General features: G+C 51.5%; 1 protein-coding gene across 1 annotated transcript in view; it reads left to right on the forward strand.

The window, feature by feature from the left end:
- The window catches only part of MCM3AP (minichromosome maintenance complex component 3 associated protein), a 49,329-nt gene extending 37,958 nt beyond the window's left edge, over window positions 1-11,371 (forward strand). The window contains exons 21-28 of the mRNA XM_080801723.1: window positions 1,320-1,578; window positions 1,787-1,884; window positions 2,966-3,356; window positions 4,464-4,721; window positions 5,095-5,224; window positions 7,048-7,251; window positions 9,795-9,945; window positions 11,080-11,371. Of these exons, the coding sequence (XP_080657849.1) occupies window positions 1,320-1,578; window positions 1,787-1,884; window positions 2,966-3,356; window positions 4,464-4,721; window positions 5,095-5,224; window positions 7,048-7,251; window positions 9,795-9,945; window positions 11,080-11,238 (1,650 nt within the window). The 3' untranslated portion in view covers window positions 11,239-11,371. The remainder of the gene's footprint in view (window positions 1-1,319; window positions 1,579-1,786; window positions 1,885-2,965; window positions 3,357-4,463; window positions 4,722-5,094; window positions 5,225-7,047; window positions 7,252-9,794; window positions 9,946-11,079) is intronic.
- The last annotated feature ends 6,414 nt before the right edge of the window (window positions 11,372-17,785 follow it).

Below are 17,785 nucleotides of genomic sequence, written 5' to 3' on the forward strand. Positions count from 1 at the left end.
TGCTGACTTCCTGCGCTCACACTGCTGGGCTGGGCGGTCCTTGCGGGCTGGAGACGACTGTTGCGCTTGTGGGACGTTCATGCATCTCAGTGCCACGGTTTGCCTTCTGGTTTTTTCTGTTCTCTCTTGAACTCCTGTGAGGCAGGTGTTGGATCTCATCAATTAACCCTCTGAGCATCTTACCCTTCCTACCCTATTTTCTGTCTTGTTTATATATACTGTGCTCTGGGAGACTCATTGCCTTCACAATCCAATGTCCTGTTGAGTTTTTTGTTCCATATGTATCAGCTCATTTTCTCATTCTTATCCTTATTTGACTTTTACCATGTCATCTTGTGACGATTTTTGGATGCACCATCAGAGGAAATTAGGATTTTCGAGCTCTGAGTTTCCTTATGTCCCATGCATTATCTGTTTCCTTTGGATTTCCTTTACTATTCTAGTCTCTCTTTTATGTTGGAGGCTCTTCTCAGGCACCTTACCTGAGACTGCTGTACCTGAATGAAGCCCTAAAAGGCTGGTCATAAGTTCTGTGTTTGGGGTGGGGTGGAGGGTAACTGAATAGCAAGCCCATCTTTGGGGGGGGTCCCCCAGATGTCAGGACCTGCACGTCTCTCTGTTGCATTGTTTGGTTTCTTTGGAAAGGATTCCAGAGGATCTTTGGATTGTCGCTAAGAGGGACAGGTGGGAGTGGCCAGTGCTAAGTCCCCTCCACGATGCCTGCATCCTCTCAGGGTAGGATGCCTGCGCAGGGGGCAGGATGCACTTAGAGGCTGCCTGCAGGTGCCTGGACGACCTGTGGGACCACGGCTCTGTGGGTGACTTGTCCATTCGGTCCTGAACCTCACCTCTGGCTCTTGGTGCCACTGGGTCTGAGTGCTCAGGGCTTTTGCAGGCGCAGCTGGTCTGGTTCCTTCCGTACCTACATCTCTAGCCCTTCAGGTCTAGCTTCCTCTGCTTCCTTAATCCCGTGGCTGTTCCCATCCGCACGACGCTCTCGAGAAACTGGTCAGAATCCCTTGTCTGCTGCCGGTTTGCCTTTACCCCAATCTGTTGTCATGGGCATACCTTACCTGTTTTTATATCTGTTTTATACCTGTTTAAGGGATATTATTCGGATTAAAGGAATGTCTTCCAACAGTTACGGCTAGAGGCTGAATTATCTGTTGACCTGGTTATTTCTTGCACTAATTTGCAGTCTCGGGGAGGGAGGGCAGCCGGGCGAGCAGTGAGCATTTGGCTGCATGGCTCAGGGGCTCGCCGTCTCTGCTGGTTTGTCCCCCGGCATGTCCCTCCTGATGGTCTAGACGTTGTTCCAGGTGGCTCACGGTGCTCTCAGCGACTGCGCCCTCGATGCCGTGGAGACGCAGAAGGAGCTCCTGGGAGCCAGTGGGCTCATGCTCCTGCTTCCGCCCAAAGTGGAGAGCGAGGACGTGGCGGAGGAGGACGTGTACTGGCTGTCTGCGCTGCTGCAGCTCAAGCAGCTTCTCCAGGCCAAGCCCTTCCAGCCTGCGCTTCCACTCGTGGTCCTCGTACCTAGCCCGGCAGGGGACGCCGTGGAGAAGGAAGTGGAAGACGGTTTGTGAAGGCGGTTTTGTTGGTGAACCAGTACGGTTAACAAATGGGTCGAGCCCCTGGCCTGATGAAGCGCCTGCAGTGTGGCGCGGGGGGTCGGGGGGCAGCAGTCACTGGGAGCAGGGCGGGGTGGGGTCAGTGCAGGGAGATGTGTTCGCTTGTCTGCACACTGAGACCAGAGGACCGTGACCTCCACTTACTTCTGTCAAAGGTCTGATGCTGCGGGACTTGGTTTCAGCTAAGCTGATTTCAGATTATACCGTTATTGCGATCCCTGATTCCGTTAATGATTTACAAGGCACAACTAAGGTAAGTCTTCATCTTTTTATTTTTCTAATTTTTATTAACATAGAAGGTATTATGAGTCCCAGGGGTACAGGTCTGTGAATTGCCAGGTTTATACACTTCACAGCATTCACCGTAGCACATCCCTTCCCCAGTGTAGTCTTCATCACTTTTAAAGGCCCAGTAAGACATTGCAATTTCCCCTTTTGTTCTGTCTTAAATGTGGTTTATATTATTTCTTGGATTTTTAAAAAGATTATTTTTTACGTAAATTCAGTACCATACAGTGTTATGATGTTACTGGTTTCTGAGTAAGCTGTCTGTGAGTCATCAGTCTTACAGAATACCTGGGGCTTATTCCATCACGTGCCCTCCGTAATGTCCATCCCCCGATCAACCCCTGCCCCCACCCCGCCCCGCTCCAGCAGCCCTCGGTTTGGTTCCTGTGCGTAAGACCGTCTCACGGGTTGCCTCCCTCTCTGGTTTCGTCTTGTTTTGTTTTTTCCTCCCTTCTTTGATCCTGTTTCGTTTCTCAAATTCCACATATCACCGCTTATTGTTTTGACAGGCCTGTTTCAAAAAATATAAGCAGAAATCAAAATAAAAGATCAAATATGCCCCCCAGTCTTGCTCTCTGCAGCCAATTAAGTTGTTCGTGTAACTTTTTTCAGAGGCTCTGTTGTAACAGTTTCAGTTAGGGACAGAAGTGGGAGCGGCTGCGGGAAGAAGGGTCCACAGGCTGGGCGCGGGGGGCGCGCAGTGAGACGCTAGTCCTCCGAAGCGTGGGGAGACACGGCCTCCCTCGCTGGGCGCGGCGAACACGACGCTCGGGACTGGTTTCCCTTGGGCCCGCGCGCCTCCGGGCTGATCCTGCGGGCTGTGTTCCTGGGCGTCGGGTGGGACCCGCGGCCCCTCTCGGGGAGGCGTAGGAGGCCGAGCCCCTCTGCAGTGGAGGCTCCTGCCTGCTTCCTCGAGCGGCTGCCGGGCTGGCGCTTGCTGGGGCGTCCGCCGTGGCCGCTGCGGCCGGCGCACCTTCAGGAAGCTCTTTCGGAAACGCGGGACGAGCTGCTCAACTGAGCCTCCTCGGACTGTCTTTGTGTCTCAGGTGTCGCGGGCCGTGCAGTGGCTGGTCTCCCACTGCCCCCGTTCCCTTGACCTCTGCTGCCAGACCCTCACTCAGTACGTGGAAGACGGCGTCGGGCGCGAGTTTAGTGGCCGGTTTTTCCGCGACAGAAGAGAGAGGCGGCAGGGCGGCCTGGCCTCGCAGGAGCCCGGCGCCATCATCGAGCTGTTCAACAGCGTGCTGCACTTCCTGGCCTCCCTGGTGTCCTCTGAGCAGCTGTGCGACCTGTCCTGGCCTGTCACTGAGTTTGCTGAGGCGGGGGGCAGCCGGCTGCTCCCGCACCTGCACTGGAACGCCCCGGAGCACCTGGCCTGGCTGAGGCAGGCGGTGCTCAGCTTCCGGCTGCCACAGATGGACCTTCCGCCCGCGGGGGGTGCGTGTCCCGCGGGGGTCCTGGCTGGGGGGCCCGTGGGACAGCCAAGCCTCCCGTTTCTTTTCTTACCCTACCGAGTCCGGCGGGTGCTGGGCACCAGCGCGAGCTTCGTACGTCCTCCTGCCCCGGTCCCGCACTGTACCTGCTCGCGCCTGCCCTTCGGTTCAGGGGTCGGGGTTGGGGGGCTCTGCGTGGGGGGCTCTTGGCTCTTTACCACCAGGAGAGCGGTCTGGGGGTGTCTGCACAGCCCAAGGAAGAATGTGGTGAGTGGTGTCGAGAGGGATACTTGACCCAAGGCCTGTGGTTTTGGAATTGACGGCAGGTCCTGTCCGGCCTTTGGCACGGCGTGGGGGCAGAGAGCCTGGGGACCAGGTGGCCCTGCCTGCATTGCCGGCTCTGCCGGGGCCATGCTGCTCTCTACTGCCTTAACACCGGGCTTCCTTCTTTGTTGGAGAAGCCTCTGTTCTCTGACTCTGGTTGTGCCCGGGTGAGGCTGTTTGGATGAAGTCTTCATAGGTCTCCTGGGCTGGGCAAGGAGGTTGTCTCTTCCCTTATTGATGCTGGTAGGAGGGGATGAGGCTCTTTGCTACTTAGGTGGCACAACATGTGGCCTTGGCAGGACCACTGTCCTTGTGGGCCTTGTGGAACAGAGGCCTCAGGTGTCCTTCTGAACTTCGGGGTGTGGCCTTCAGCAGGTCCAACAGATGCACGTTACTGAAGAAACCCAAAAGGGAAGGAAGTCAGCGTAAACCGCTGTGCTGTGGGCTAGGACAGGGTTCCCCGGGAGAAACCCTGACTTCCTGTACCAGAGCCACCTGGTTGCTGGTTAAAATGCAGATTTCTCGTGCAACCACAGGCCCCGATAGTCAGAGCCCCTAGGGCGGACTCTTTGTTGTGTATTTTGTCCGGGGTGACTGGTCTCTTACTGGGACACAGGGAGGGAGATGCTCTTCCCTCCCTGAGCCGCTGAGTTTCTGTTGTTTTCAAATTCGAAAGCAAACTTCTCAAGTACACGGTTGTCTTTTTCTAAGAAAATGTAGAGGGAGCGTGTAGTGGCTGCCTGTACTTTGGCCAAACGCTGTAACTGAGGAGGTGCTTTCTCTGCAGCGCCCTGGCTCCCCGTGTGCTCCATGGTCGTCCAGTACGCCTCCCAGATCCCCAGCTCTCGCCAGACGCAGCCCGTCCTCCAGTCCCAGGTGGAGAACCTGCTCTGCAGAACCTACCGCCGGTGGAAGAGCAGAAGCCGCTCCCTGGGCCAGGGCACGGGGCCCTCGGTCGCTGACATCCCGTGGGATGATGTCATTGCTTTGTGCATCAACCACAAGCTGAGGGACTGGACGCCCCCCAGGCTTCCCGTCACAGCAGGTAGTTCGCACTCGGTGCCGTGGGGTCACGTCAGTGACTTCCAGGTGACTGTAAACACTGGGAGGAGCTAGGAATGTTCCAGGAGAACCTGGACCTACCTCCCTGAAGTGGGCCCCTGGGCTGGCTCTAAGTTTGATTTGGGTGACTTTGTGTAGTCATCCTGGCCATGCCATAGTCTGGACGTGAGCCTGTCTGAGCCTTAAATGACCCACGGATGTTGGGGCGTATTTGGTTAAGCTTGGGAGTCACATAATTGTGTGACTTGAATTAATCGGTAGGGCTTGTCCTTAAATTGGTGTATTTAAGCAAATTTCAAGCAGTCATTTGTTGCTCTTTTGATATTTTCTCATTTGTTTTTGTACTGTTTTTTCAGAGGCTCTGAGTGAAGATGGTCAGATATGTGTGTATTTTTTTAAAAACCACTTGAAAAAATATGATGTTCCCTTGTCATGGGAACAAGCCAGAATGCAGACACAGAAGGAGCTACATCTGAGCCAGGAGCGGTAAGATCTGTGCCCATTGTGTATCTGTCCCGACAGGCAGCAGAACAACTGAATTATTCTCCTCCCGAGTACATAGAACGTGAATGTTCTAGCCTACTGTGTGTATATTCTGACAAGCACTTGAGGAACAGATAATCGTTATGCAAACACGTCATTTATCAGACAGACCTGACTCTGAAATCGTAACATAGCCAGGAGAGTGTAGACAAAAGAAAGCTGACATCTCATCTGACTTAATAAACCTGGTTCGAAAGTACTGAATAAAACATGTTAGCACATACAATCTTGTACATAAAAAAAAATCACAAAGAGGCTTTATCTCAGGATAAACCACATCAACAGAAATCAACTAATTTAATTTGTCGTCAGAGCAGAAAAACAGTGATCATTTCAGTGTTTAAATGCTTTTCTTTTCTTTTTTTTTTTTTTTAAGATTTTATTTATTTATTTGACAGATAAGAGATCTCAAGTAGGCAGAGAGGCAGGCAGAGGGGGAGGAAGGGAAGCAGGCTCCCTGCTGAACAGAGAGCCTGACGTGGGGCTCGATCCCAGGACCCTGAGATCATGACCTGAGCCGAAGGCAGAGGCTTTAACCCACTGAGCCACCCAGGCGCCCCTAAATGCTTTTCTTAAAATTTATACCCTCCCACCCCAATTTATACTCATTCCTAAAAAAATTTCTTATCAAACTTGGGTAAAAAAATTCCTTAGCTTGATAAGGCTTTCTACCATAAAACTACCAAGAAAAAAAAAAATGCTTCTTGCTTAGACATTAGAAACACTGATGTCAGAACCAGCCTGAGCTGCCCCTGATGTCACTTGTTCACTGTTGTCCTGGAAATATCCAGTTCAGGGACACAGATAAGATGACATAAATATTGAAAGGTAGGAGGAACTGTCATTTCCACACAGTAAAACTGTCAGTTCAGGAAAATTAATAGTTACAGCCTTGAAAGTTACATCCTTCAGTGTTCAGCAAGGTGATCAGACAGGCGTACCGCAGATAAAGATTGTCATTCACGGCAGCACCAAACCCCTAACACAGGGACATAATCTGACCCAGGAAAGGCACTAAACCCCCGTGAAAGGAACTCTCAGGGCCCTGAAGGTGCAAAGAAAACCTGAATAAACGAGGGACCGGCTAGCTTTGATGGAAAATGCAGTGCTGTAAAGACATCAGTTCTTAAACGGTAACGTCAGGGCATTTCTAATCAAAAACCCAAAAGGATTTATACCCCTGGTCTTGACAAGTTAATTCTGAAATTCATCAGGATAAAAAAATGTGTAGCAGTTGTTCAGAAAATTTTGAATTAGAGTAACAAGGAGGGTCTGCCGTGCCTGATGCCAGAACGTATAGTAAAGTTACAGCAGACAAAGATCGGGGAGTCCAGAAAGAACCACGTGTGGCGAAGTACCATGCCATACCAGTGAGAAGAGGACAGACATTGGCATCTGTTTAGAAAAAAATAGTAGATCCCCTTTCTCCCACTGTTTGTGAAGATTACTTACACAGGCATTTAAGAGCTCAATGTGAAAATAAGGACTTTGCCAATATTAGGGGAAAATAGAGACCTTGTTGCTAACCCTGGGATGGGAAACCAAACTCCGAGGAGAGAAGCTCCGAGCACCCAGCTACCCAGGAGAGAAGGGAAGCCTAGTCTGGGAGGCAGAGGCTGCCCTCCCACTGTGCCCAAGCCTGACCCCAAGGGAAGCCAGAAATAGGCAAGGTCTGGGACTCTTTGTCTACACCCGCACTCCTAATGCTGGAGGAACCCTTTCTCCCTCTTTCCTGACCATAACCATTTCAAAACATGTACTTACAGTTTGGGGATAAAGTCTTTTCATCCTGCGAACAAGTTTCCGGCTCCGTTACTGCACATGCACCGCAAAGGGAAGAGGAATGTGGAACGTAGCCCAGAGGGGGTGGTTCCCAGTACCCACGATCTGATGTGCGGAGCCTCTACCCAGGAGCTCCTGGCCCAGTGTCTGTCCCGGAGTCTGCTGCTGGAGAAAGAGGAGAGCAAGAGGTAAAGTCCATTCCCTTCTGTTTATTGTATCCTTTAGGCTGCTTCCTGCTGGGTGAGTAAGGATCCCAGGGACGTGACTTTGTTTGAAAAAGGCCAGGCAGACATGTGAGGTACAAGGTCCTTGAAGGCAGAGGCAGGGCCTTAGTATGTCTTACGATGTTTCTTATTGGAAATCCGTTTCATTTACTGTTCACTGAGTCAGTCCTCAGTTTTCTGGAGGGAAGAAGGTGTGGCTGGCTTCTGGAGTGTCTTCCACGGAGAGTGAGTGCTGAGTGTGTGGCCGGCACCAGCTCTCTGCGCTTGGCAAGCCTGAGGCCGCTGGGGCGTTGTCCGGCGCCGCAGACCCTCCTCTGTTCTCCCACCACTGTGGTTACGGTCTCACTGAGTGAGCCAGGAAGAAGGCAGTTTGCCAGGCGGGTCCATACTGCACCCCCCACCCCCAGCAGCCTCCCTGGGTCTAGCTTATCACCAAGGGGAGCCCCTCCCCTTGCCTGGGATTCCATCTCCACCCACTCAGGACACTCTGGTGAGCGTCCCTCTCTGTCGTGTCCCCTTTGCCCCCCGGCACCGCGACCGGGAACCATCCCTGAGTTTCTGCTCCCTTGACTGTAAACTCAAAACAGTGTGGTCCTCACTTCTGTCTCTTTTCTCAGTTTCTCCTGACCACCCCCATGCCTGCACGTCTGCTCTGGTCAGGGTCACTGCAGCCTGCACACAGCTGAACTGAACTTGAACCTGTCCCCGGGAGTGTTTCATACCTTTGTTCTCTCCCTCCTTGCTCCCAGGAGGCCCCGAGTCCCTTTCCTGCCCGGCTGGCAACTCCCCCTAGGACTCTCCGGGTTCTTCCTTACCCCCCACACTCCCACCTGTCTCCTGTGTCACCTGCATCCCCCTCCCCAGTGAAAGCATCCAGTTTCGTGGGTTTTTAAACAACAGCAGTACTCTGACAGCTCCGAACTTCTATCTTAGCCCCTTTCAGTTCTCTGAAATCCAGATTCGAATATCCAGCCGGTTTCTTGAAACCCTCATTAGTGACTTTGGGATGCCTGACAGCCATCTCAGTGCTAACATCCCAAATCGAATTCCCAGGTTTCTCCCAGTCAGCTCCTCCTTCGATGGTCTTCTCAGTGGGTGGGGCTGTGTCCTTGCACCTGCCCCGGCCAGATGTCTTGGAATTATCCCTCCACGTGCAGTTCATCCATAAATCCTATCTTCTCTATGAAAAACAGATTCAAAATCAGACCATTTTTGGTAGTGAGCTGTGGTCTAGTCTTGGCAGACCCAGTGTGAGCCTTTCAGGTGTTACCCTTTGATCATAACCTTCCGGTGGCTTCCTCTCCACTCAAAGGCAGAGTCTTTGTGAGCCGGGCGGGCCCTGCGTGAGCTGCGTCCCATTTCCTTTCTGACCTCTCTGCTCCTCCAGCGTTCCAGGCAGGGCCCAGCCAGGCTTTTGTGTTCGCTGGTCCTTTTGCCTGAACTCCTTGGCCACCTTCCTGATATCCCCATGGCTCACCTTGTACTCGCGCCTAGTCTGTGCTCGAACGTCTACTTCTCAGTGAGGCCCTCTTTGGCCGCCCCCCCCGAACCTTCTGGTCATATCCCTGCTTTGTCTTTCTCACCTTCAGACCACATTTCCCTCACCTTGTATTCCTGTCTCTCCTCACTAAAGTATAAGCTGCTTACAGCCAGGCCTTGTGTGTACCAGGTCCCTAGAATGGTGTCTGGTGTTTGGTGGCGGTATGAGAAATACGTGTTGGAAGAGCGAGTGCATGTGCCGTGATTTCCAGAGTAGATTTTCCTAGGTCGGTATCATTTCAGCAGTTGGTTCCGATTGTTTTTAAGACAAGTGTGTGGAGTGAAAAACTCTGAAATGTGTTAGGTGGCAGTGGGATATTATTTTGAGTTAATTTTAAATTTGGATAATCTATCAAGAGATAAGAATTACTGGGGCGCCTGGCTGGTGCAGTTGGCTCGGCATCTGATTCTTGATTTGGGCTTGGGTTATGATCTCGGGATTATGGGACCAAGCCCCACGTTGGGCTCTGCACTCATTGCAGAGTTGGTTTGGGATTCTCCCTCTGCCCCTTCTGCTTGTGTGCTGTCTCTCTCAAATAAATCAATCTTAAAAAAAGGAGAGAGAGATAAGAGTTACTTATAAACACCAAAATAAGCCAGAAAAAATGAACCAAATGAGAGAATTATGAGTAATGTTAAGTAACAGCCAAAAGCATTTTTTTTTACATAAATGCCACCTTTTCCATTAAATCTAATTTGGGCTTATAAATTAAAGAGAAGATTAAAAATTTTAAGAGTATGGCTCTGCTTCTCAGTTGATGTCGTAACTTTGTTCTGTCCTTAATCAGTGAAGCTTTAAAAAATCAGAAGTAGCGGGCGCTTGGCTGGCTCAGGTGGTGAAACGTGACTCTTGATCTTGGGATTGTAGAGTCCCATGTTGTAGAGATTACTTAAAATCTTAAAAAAAATTTATAAGAGAAAAGTGAATGATAGTTAAATGTTTTCTTCCTCGTTCTCAAATGCTTTAGGTTTGAAGATCAACTTCAACAGTGGTTGTCTGCAGACTCAGGAGTGTTTATGGGTTCGATGTCCCTTCCCCTCTACCTTCCTCAGACTCTGGTGTCTCTGCCTCACACTATTGAACCTGTGATGAAGACAGTGACCACTGCTAGCCCTCAGGTGGGAGGAGAGTACATTTGGCATTTGAATTAGAATTCAGGACTGAGGGAGTGGCTGGGAGAAGTCACGTCTCCATTCATCGTACGGTGTTGTGATGACCAATAAATTCTCAGGTTAAATAAGATATTTTCTTAAACTTATCTGTCAGTGTTCTAGAGGCCCAACTAATTCTGTGTTTCTACTTGTGAAATGAAGGGAGAGTGGAATTAAAACATGCCTAAAAACTGAACAAAACCCGTAACTGTTGGCTGGCAAGCGGTGAGGGCATTGAGGAGAGTAACCAAGGTGATGATGGTGGCTTCTGTTTGTGCACATGATGTCCAAGCCTTGGCATCACCCTGAACTTCCTTTCTGGGATTCACTTTCCCTGAGGAAAATTAGTGAACGAGGAAGGTAGAAATCACAGATGTCAGGGCTCACCCAGGAGTGTCCAGCTGCTCTGTGGCCGAGCTGCTTTTCAAAGCCAGACTTGACTGACTCTGGAGCTCAACGTCCTTCCGCCTCACCGTCCTCCTCCAGTGGTAAAAGAGGCAGAATAGAGTTTTCATCATAGATACGTAATGCTGGACAGGTAGAAAGTATGCTCCTGGACTGGCTTTTGGAAGCCCTTTAATAGGGGAGAAAAGCAAATTAAGATGACGTGCTGTTTACAGTGATCATTTGGCAGATTCCTTAAAAATATTTGTACACTTTGACTTAACAGTTTTGCCCTAAAGAAACTACTATATATAACAAAAATTAATGGTTTTTTTTTGTTTTTTGTTCACTGTAGTGTTAATCAAAGAAATGGAAACTAAATGTCCAAAGATCAGAGTCTGGCTAAGCTATTACAGGTCATGTGATGGAGTAGCTCATAGTCCTCCGTAGTGATATTTTGTAGACATGACTGACACTGAAAGTCCTTGAAGATACAATCTGAAGGTAACATTGTGTGTGCAGGTGACAGCAGCTGTATACGTATGTGCTGGAAGAGGCTGGAAGGATGTAGGATAGATGCTAAGAGGCATGTTTGTTGAGCCCAGTGGATGTCAGATGAAGTTTCTAACATGAGCCAGATCTGCTGCCCTTAAAGAGAATATATTTGGGTTTATGGATATCCCCAAACTATTTTTAGGTTTTTTTTTATTTAAATAGAACGAAAGGACAGGGGAGCAGCTGCCGTTGTCAGAGGCAACAGGCACATCTGTGAGCGAAAGGCTGAAGCACCTGGAAAGGCTGATGCACAGTTCAAGGGAAGAAGAAGTTGCCTCTGAGCTGCGTCTCTCTGCACTGCTGGACATGGTGGACATTTGAGCTCCTGGACCTGAGAGAGGGAACGTCTCCAGAAGACTTTTGCTTTTCCTCAAAATAATGTTATTCTCAGATGCTTGATGCACTGTTGGAAATGTGATTATGAATCATGCAAATAAACCATTTGAATGTCTAATGAGGCCTTTCCTAGTTTTCAGAACGAAAGGCTCTTTTCTCCATGGTAGTGTCTTTGATATTGTTATGTTTCACCTCCTCAGACTGTCACCCAACATACGCCCAACATACGGAGTTTGCAGCTTGTATTTCTGTGTGTGTCATTCATTGTCACAGCAAAGTGGCAGTCACTGATGTGCCAGACATCAGTAAGAAGGGGAAGAATAAAGCACAGGAACGGGGCTCGCCAGGCCCACTTCGCTTACATCTGAGAGCGCCAACTGACACGTACCTAGGAATCCGAGGAGGTGCATGGGGCATGGCCCTGCCCCGGAAGCAGTGGGAGACGAGAGGATTGGGTGGAGGAGCGAGCAGGGTTCCTGGAGAGGAGTGCAGGGCGTGGCTGGGGAGAATGGGATGTAGCTGAGAGGGTGATGAAAATCCAGAGGGGCCGGCTTGGTACTGCTGCCCACTGAGACCCTTGCTGCCTTATCCTGCGTGCTATGGGAATCTGTTGGAGGAAAGTGATTGAGTCACAGAGTTTTTAAAATTAATTAATCATTTAAAAGATTTTATTTATTTGAAATAGCAATCGAGAGAGCAGGGGAAGGGGCGGAGGGGGAGAAGCAGGTTCCCCGCTGATCAGGAAGCCTGATGCGGGGCTCGATTCCAGGACCCTGGGATCATGACCTGAGCTGAAGGCAGACGCTTAGCTGACCGAGCCACCCAGGTACCCCCACATATTTTAAAAATGGTATATGGGGATGGTCAGCAAGACAAGCCAGGAGTCTTGAAAGGGGGGCTGCAGCCGTCTAAGGTGAAGAAGGAAGGGTGTAGTCGTGAGTTTGCTAGCAGTTGGTATGAAGGAAAGGGATAAATTTGAGCCATCCACAGAAGGAGGCCTTGTTTTTACATTTACTTGTTTTTCTGTGTTCTTATTACTGTTTACCCGGAACTTTCTGCCCTAAGTGTCAAGCTCCTTCTAACACTTACAATGTACACCACGTCATGGGCTAGTTCTGCTTTCTTATGGAGATAACCCACTGGGAAACACCCATTCTTCTGCCACCACGTAGGTATTTCCTGGATTCTCAGTTGTTTTCCTCTTCCTTTTCTTGCTTTCTCATTTTGATGGAGCCCATTCTCCAGCAGCTTTCTGTACTTGAATATCTTGTCTTGATTTCTACCCTTAAATTTGATTCATCATTGGAACGGAAATAGAATTTTAGGTTGGGAATCATTTCCCTATGTTTTTGTTTTTTGTTGCTGGAAGTTTTACAAATCATCTGTCCCTGGTGTTCTGAAGTTTCTCAACAACATGCTTGATGCACTGGTCTTCCTCCCTGTTACCCACGCATATTGTCTTCCCGAGCACCTAGTAGTGCTTTCTCCCCCAGGAGTTCCTGCTATGTGACGCACTACCCCAAACACACATAGTAGCTTAAATTTGGGAAGGATTAGCCGGGGCAGCTTTCTTTTGGGATTTTTCATATGGTTGCGGTCAGGCATCAGCAGGGGGCTGCAGTCACCCAAGGGCTTGACTAGTTTGGATGTGCAGGACGAGTTCCCGTACCTGGTTGGCAGGTGATGTTGCACTGTTGGCTGGGGGTGGGGGTCAGCTGGGCTTTCAACCTGAGTGGCCAGTATGTGACCTATGTGGCTTGACTTACTCACAGCCAGGTGGCATCAGGGTAGTGAAACTTCTTACACGGAATCTCAGGGCTCCAAGTACAAGTGCCCTAGTGAACAAAATGCAAGCCCAGCGTTGGAACTCATGCGGGCTGACTTTCATAGCACTGTATTACAAGCATCTGATTACAGATGCAAGGGATGGGACACAGATACCATTTCTCAACGGGGATGAGTGTTAAGATCATATTGTGCCACAGCCTGTGAGATGGGAGGTGTTGCAGGAATCTTTCGTTTTGTTTTAGAGAGGGAGAGAGAATCCCAAGCAGGCTCCACTCCCAGTGCAGAGCCTGTTGCAGGGCTCGACCTCACAACCCTGAGATCATGATCTAGGCTAAGATCAAGAATTGGACGCTCAACTGACTGAGCCACCCGGGCACCCAGCAGGAATCCTTAAAAAACCATCTGCCAAGCTTTTTCAGTCTGGAAAATTACCCACCTACGCTGGAGTTTTGAAATTATTTAATATATTCTTTCTCTCCACTATTTCCCTTTGGAACTCCTCTAATATTCAGATGTTTGACCACCTGGATTGATCCTTTAATTTCCTCTTTCCTCCCTCCCTTTCTTCCTCTCTGATTTTCTTTATTTGAGAGAGTGAAAGAGAGACCACAAGCTGGGGTGGAGGGGTGAGGCAGACTCCCCGCTGAGTGGGAAGCCCAGTGGCAGGGCTCCATCTTAGGACCTTGTATCATGACCTGAGCCAAAGGCAGATGCTTAACTGACAGGCACCTGGGTGCTCTGATCCTCTGATTTTCCTTTTTCTCTTTTTTTTCTTTTAAAAAAATTTTTTTATTTATTTGACAGACAAAGATCATAAGCAGGCAGAGAAGCAGGCTCCCGGCTGAGCAGGAAGCCCGACACGGGGTTCGATCCCAGGACTCTGGGACCACGACCTGAGCCGAAGGCAGAGGCTTTAACCCACTGAGCCACCCAGGCGCCCCTCTTTTCTCTTTTTTAGGGATGCAAAATATTTATTTTTTTTAAAAGATTTATTTATTTCAGAGAGGGAAAGAGCATGAGCAGAAGGGGCAAAGGGAGAGGGAGAGAGAATCTGAAGCAGATTCTACACCCTGTGTGGAGCAATGCCGGGCTCAGTCTCACAACCCTGAGATCATTACCTGAGCTGATTCCAAGAGTCGGACAGTTAATCAACGATACCACCGAGGTGCCCCAAGATGTAGAATATTTCTATCACCCAATAAATATTTCCTCTGGGTTTTTTTGCAGTCAATTCCCAGCTGATCCTCTAGTTTTCTTTTCTCCTTTATTTTTTATCCTATCCTAAAATTTCCCTTTTATATTCCTGTTTAGTGACTTTTAAAATCTGTTGCTATATATTTTATTCCTGAGAATCTTTTATCTTAATGTTTCTTATTTATTGAATCCTATTCATTCGTTCATTCAGTATATACTTTCAGAATGTTTACTATGTGCTAAGCATTATTCCAGGTGCTGGGAAGATGGCAACAAACAAATTTCAGCCCCCACAGGGCTTTTATTTTAATGGGGAGATAGGCAATAAACAAGATAAATAGGCAAATTGTCTTTTTTTTTTTTTGGATGTGTTTTGTTGTCTTTCGTCTCAGGCTTTCCTCAGCTGTCTGGCTCACACTGAGGATGGGGGCTCTGAGGAGCTTGTTGGAAGCTCTGTGTCAAGCCCGTCAGCTGACAGGCTTCTTCACTTATCCACTGGGTCTCAGATGCCAATGTTGGCAGGTCTTCTGGGGGCCATTTGCTCCAGCAAATCCTCTTCTTACTGCCTGAGGCTGTATGGCTGAATGGAAGAAGCAGGACTGGGCTCCTCCACGAGTGAAGACTTTCACTCATCCCCCTTTCTCAGTGGCCCTCTGTGTCTGGTTCCTGAGTTCACACCTGCTCTGACTCAATTGTTAGATGTGATCAGACAACTTACTTGGGACTGCTAAGAGCAATCTTAGGAAATGTGAAGAGAAAAGTCCAGTGGCAGAGTTTTCTTTTTTTTTTTTTTTTTTTGCGGGTAAGGGATCTATCACCCTAATATTTATTCAAAGGTCTTCCAATTTCTGCACCTTCCTTGGGTTCGTTGGCAAGAATGGTCTTTTCCTGATGGCTTCACACCCACATACAGGTTTCGGCTTGCTACGTCAGTTATCCTCCTTACATCACAGCCTCTGGAATTTTGTGGATCTTTTAGTTTCCTGGTATCTCCTCTCCCATTACTTCACTGTGAGTTTTTATCTTCTATTACTTAATGTAAGTAGAGTTTGGATGGGAAATGGAAGTCAGTGTTTGTGCTGAGTCTGACATGTTTAACTGGAAATTTCCTCCTAAAAAAACCCCAACACTCTGCCACCACTCTTTTGTCTCCACATTTTCTAAGAGTGCTCCATCAGTCAGCAACCAGTTGTCCAACCACATCTAATCATCACTTCCGAGTCCTCATTTTACAATTCCCCCAGAACCTCTACAAAGACTACTGTGTCTTCATGTGGCTTCCCTGACTCCGCGTTCCTCTGGTTTTTCTCCTGATTCTCTGGCCAATCCTGAACTGGAAACTATTGGTGCCCCGGGGCTCATCCCGAAAATCTTTTCTTTGCAATACTCTCTAGCTGATCTTGTCCAATCTTATGTTTTCAGACATCATCTAAAAATAGGTACCACCTAAATTCCTCTCTGTAGTCTTGTCCTCTCTCTTGAACACCAGCCCACTCCAATGGACCTACTTGCATGTTTAATGAGCATCTGTTTTAATGTCTCCCCAATCTAAGTTGAAATTTCCCCACCACCTTCTCTACTTTTCTAAATGACACCATCTTACGCCCAGTCGTTCATGCCAAAAACTTTGTGGAGTCTTTTGTATGCAGTTCATTGAACAAGCTGGAATCCGGAAGGTGCAAGTAGAGAGGAGCATTATTTTCTCCCATGATCGTCTGCAGACACTCTGATCTGTGAATTCTCAGATGGATTTTTACGTTTTTCCTTTCCACAATGCAAAAAAAAAGTTATTGGGGCGCCTGGGTGGCTCAGTGGGTTAAGCCTCTGTCTCCGGCTCAGGTCACGATCTCAGGGTCCTGGGATCGAGCCCCGCATCGGGCTCTCTGCTCAGCGGGGAGCCTGCTTCCTCCCCTCTCTGCCTGCCTGTGATCTCTGTCTGTCGAATAAATAAATAAAATATTTTAAAAAAGTTATTTTGCTCATAAAAAGTCCAGTACAGTAAAACATCAAAACCCAAACTGTGCTCCAGGTGAAACCTCCTTCTCCCTTGGCTTTGCCAGACTCGGTCCGAGATGTCCATGTCGGCTGGAGCCCTAATTCCCACCGAACTCTTGGCGTTTGGAGACAAACGTCCAGTGTGTTTCCTGCTCCCAGGAGGTACGGGCTGGTGAACGCGGAGGACGGCCGGGGTCGAGTGCACCCCCCGCGCCTGCGGCCGGGCGGGCCTCTTCTCCGGGCCAGGGCCGTGCGGCGCTTGGGGCCGGCTCTGCGGCGGGAGGCCGGGAGGCCGCGGCAGGCCCAGAGGGAGGGGTCTGGTGCGGGGCGGGGGGGGGGGGTCAGCGCCGCGCTCCGGAGGGCGGGTCGAGGCGTGTCCTCCAAAGCAGCCCGGGGCCCCGGAAGGCGGGTGGTGTGTGTCCTCTCACCGCCGGGTCTTCGTCACCGGCTCCTGACGGGGACACGACGAGGCCAGCGTCTCGACCGTCGCACGCCCGGCATCCGTTCACGGTCCGGCCGGAGGGGCGGCCGCGGCCTGTGTCGGGGCTCGTGCCGGCGGGCCGCGGGCGTCCGTGCGGACGCGGCCTCCGGCACCACACGCCCCCGCGGGGGCTCCAGGCCCGCGGCGCCCGCCCCTTCCGGCCCCGCCCCTTCCGGCCCCACACGCCCCCGCGGCGCGCCCCAGGCCCCGCCCCTTCCGGCCCCGCCGCTCGCCGTCTCCGCCTTCCCGACTTCCCTTCGGGGTCAAGACCTTTCACCTTTGGCTTATCCTGGGGCCCCACCCTCCGGGCACCCCTGCGAGGGGCCGAGACTTTCCCCGGGCGGCCCCCGACGCCCCCTGCCTGGCCCTCCCCCGCCCCCCGGGTCGCGGGCTCGGCCTCCCGACGAGCCTGTCCGCCGGCTTCCTCCCGGGTCTCCGCCACCGAGGAGCCTTCCCTGCTCACCGCCCGGCCACGGCCTTCCCCTCACGCACTCGCCTCCAGCCGCCCGGCCCGCTCCGGGGCACAAGCTCCTCCCTGCCGGAGCCCCTCGCCTCACCGCCCCGGCCTCCGCGGCTCGGGCGCGCCCGGACCTTCCCCACGCGGCCGGCCGCCCCCGCGCGTCGCTCTTCAAGTCACGCCCCCGGCGGACGCCAGGTGCTCGCGCGACTGCAGGCCCCGCCCCGGCCCCGCCCCGCCACCGCCCGCGGCTACGGCCCCGCCCAGTCCTCGCCTCCGCCCGGCCCCGCCCCGACACCGCCCGCGGCTACGGCCCCGCCCAGTCCTCGCCTCCGCCCGGCCCCGCCCCCACAGCGCCCGCGGTTACGGCCCCGCCCAGTCCTCGCCTCCGCCCGGCCCCGCCCCCACAGCGCCCGCGGCTACGGCCCCGCCCAGTCCTCGCCTCCGCCCGGCCCCGCCCCCACAGCGCCCGCGGTTACGGCCCCGCCCAGTCCTCGCCTCCGCCCGGCCCCGCCCCCACAGCGCCCGCGGCTACGGCCCCGCCCAGTCCTCGCCTCCGCCCGGCCCCGCCCCGCTCAGACCCCGCCCAGGGCACGCCCCCGTCGCGCTGGGACGTC

The sequence above is a fragment of the Martes martes genome (assembly GCF_963455335.1).
Source record: "Martes martes genome assembly, chromosome: 1".
NCBI classification, from domain to species: Eukaryota; Metazoa; Chordata; class Mammalia; order Carnivora; family Mustelidae; genus Martes; species Martes martes.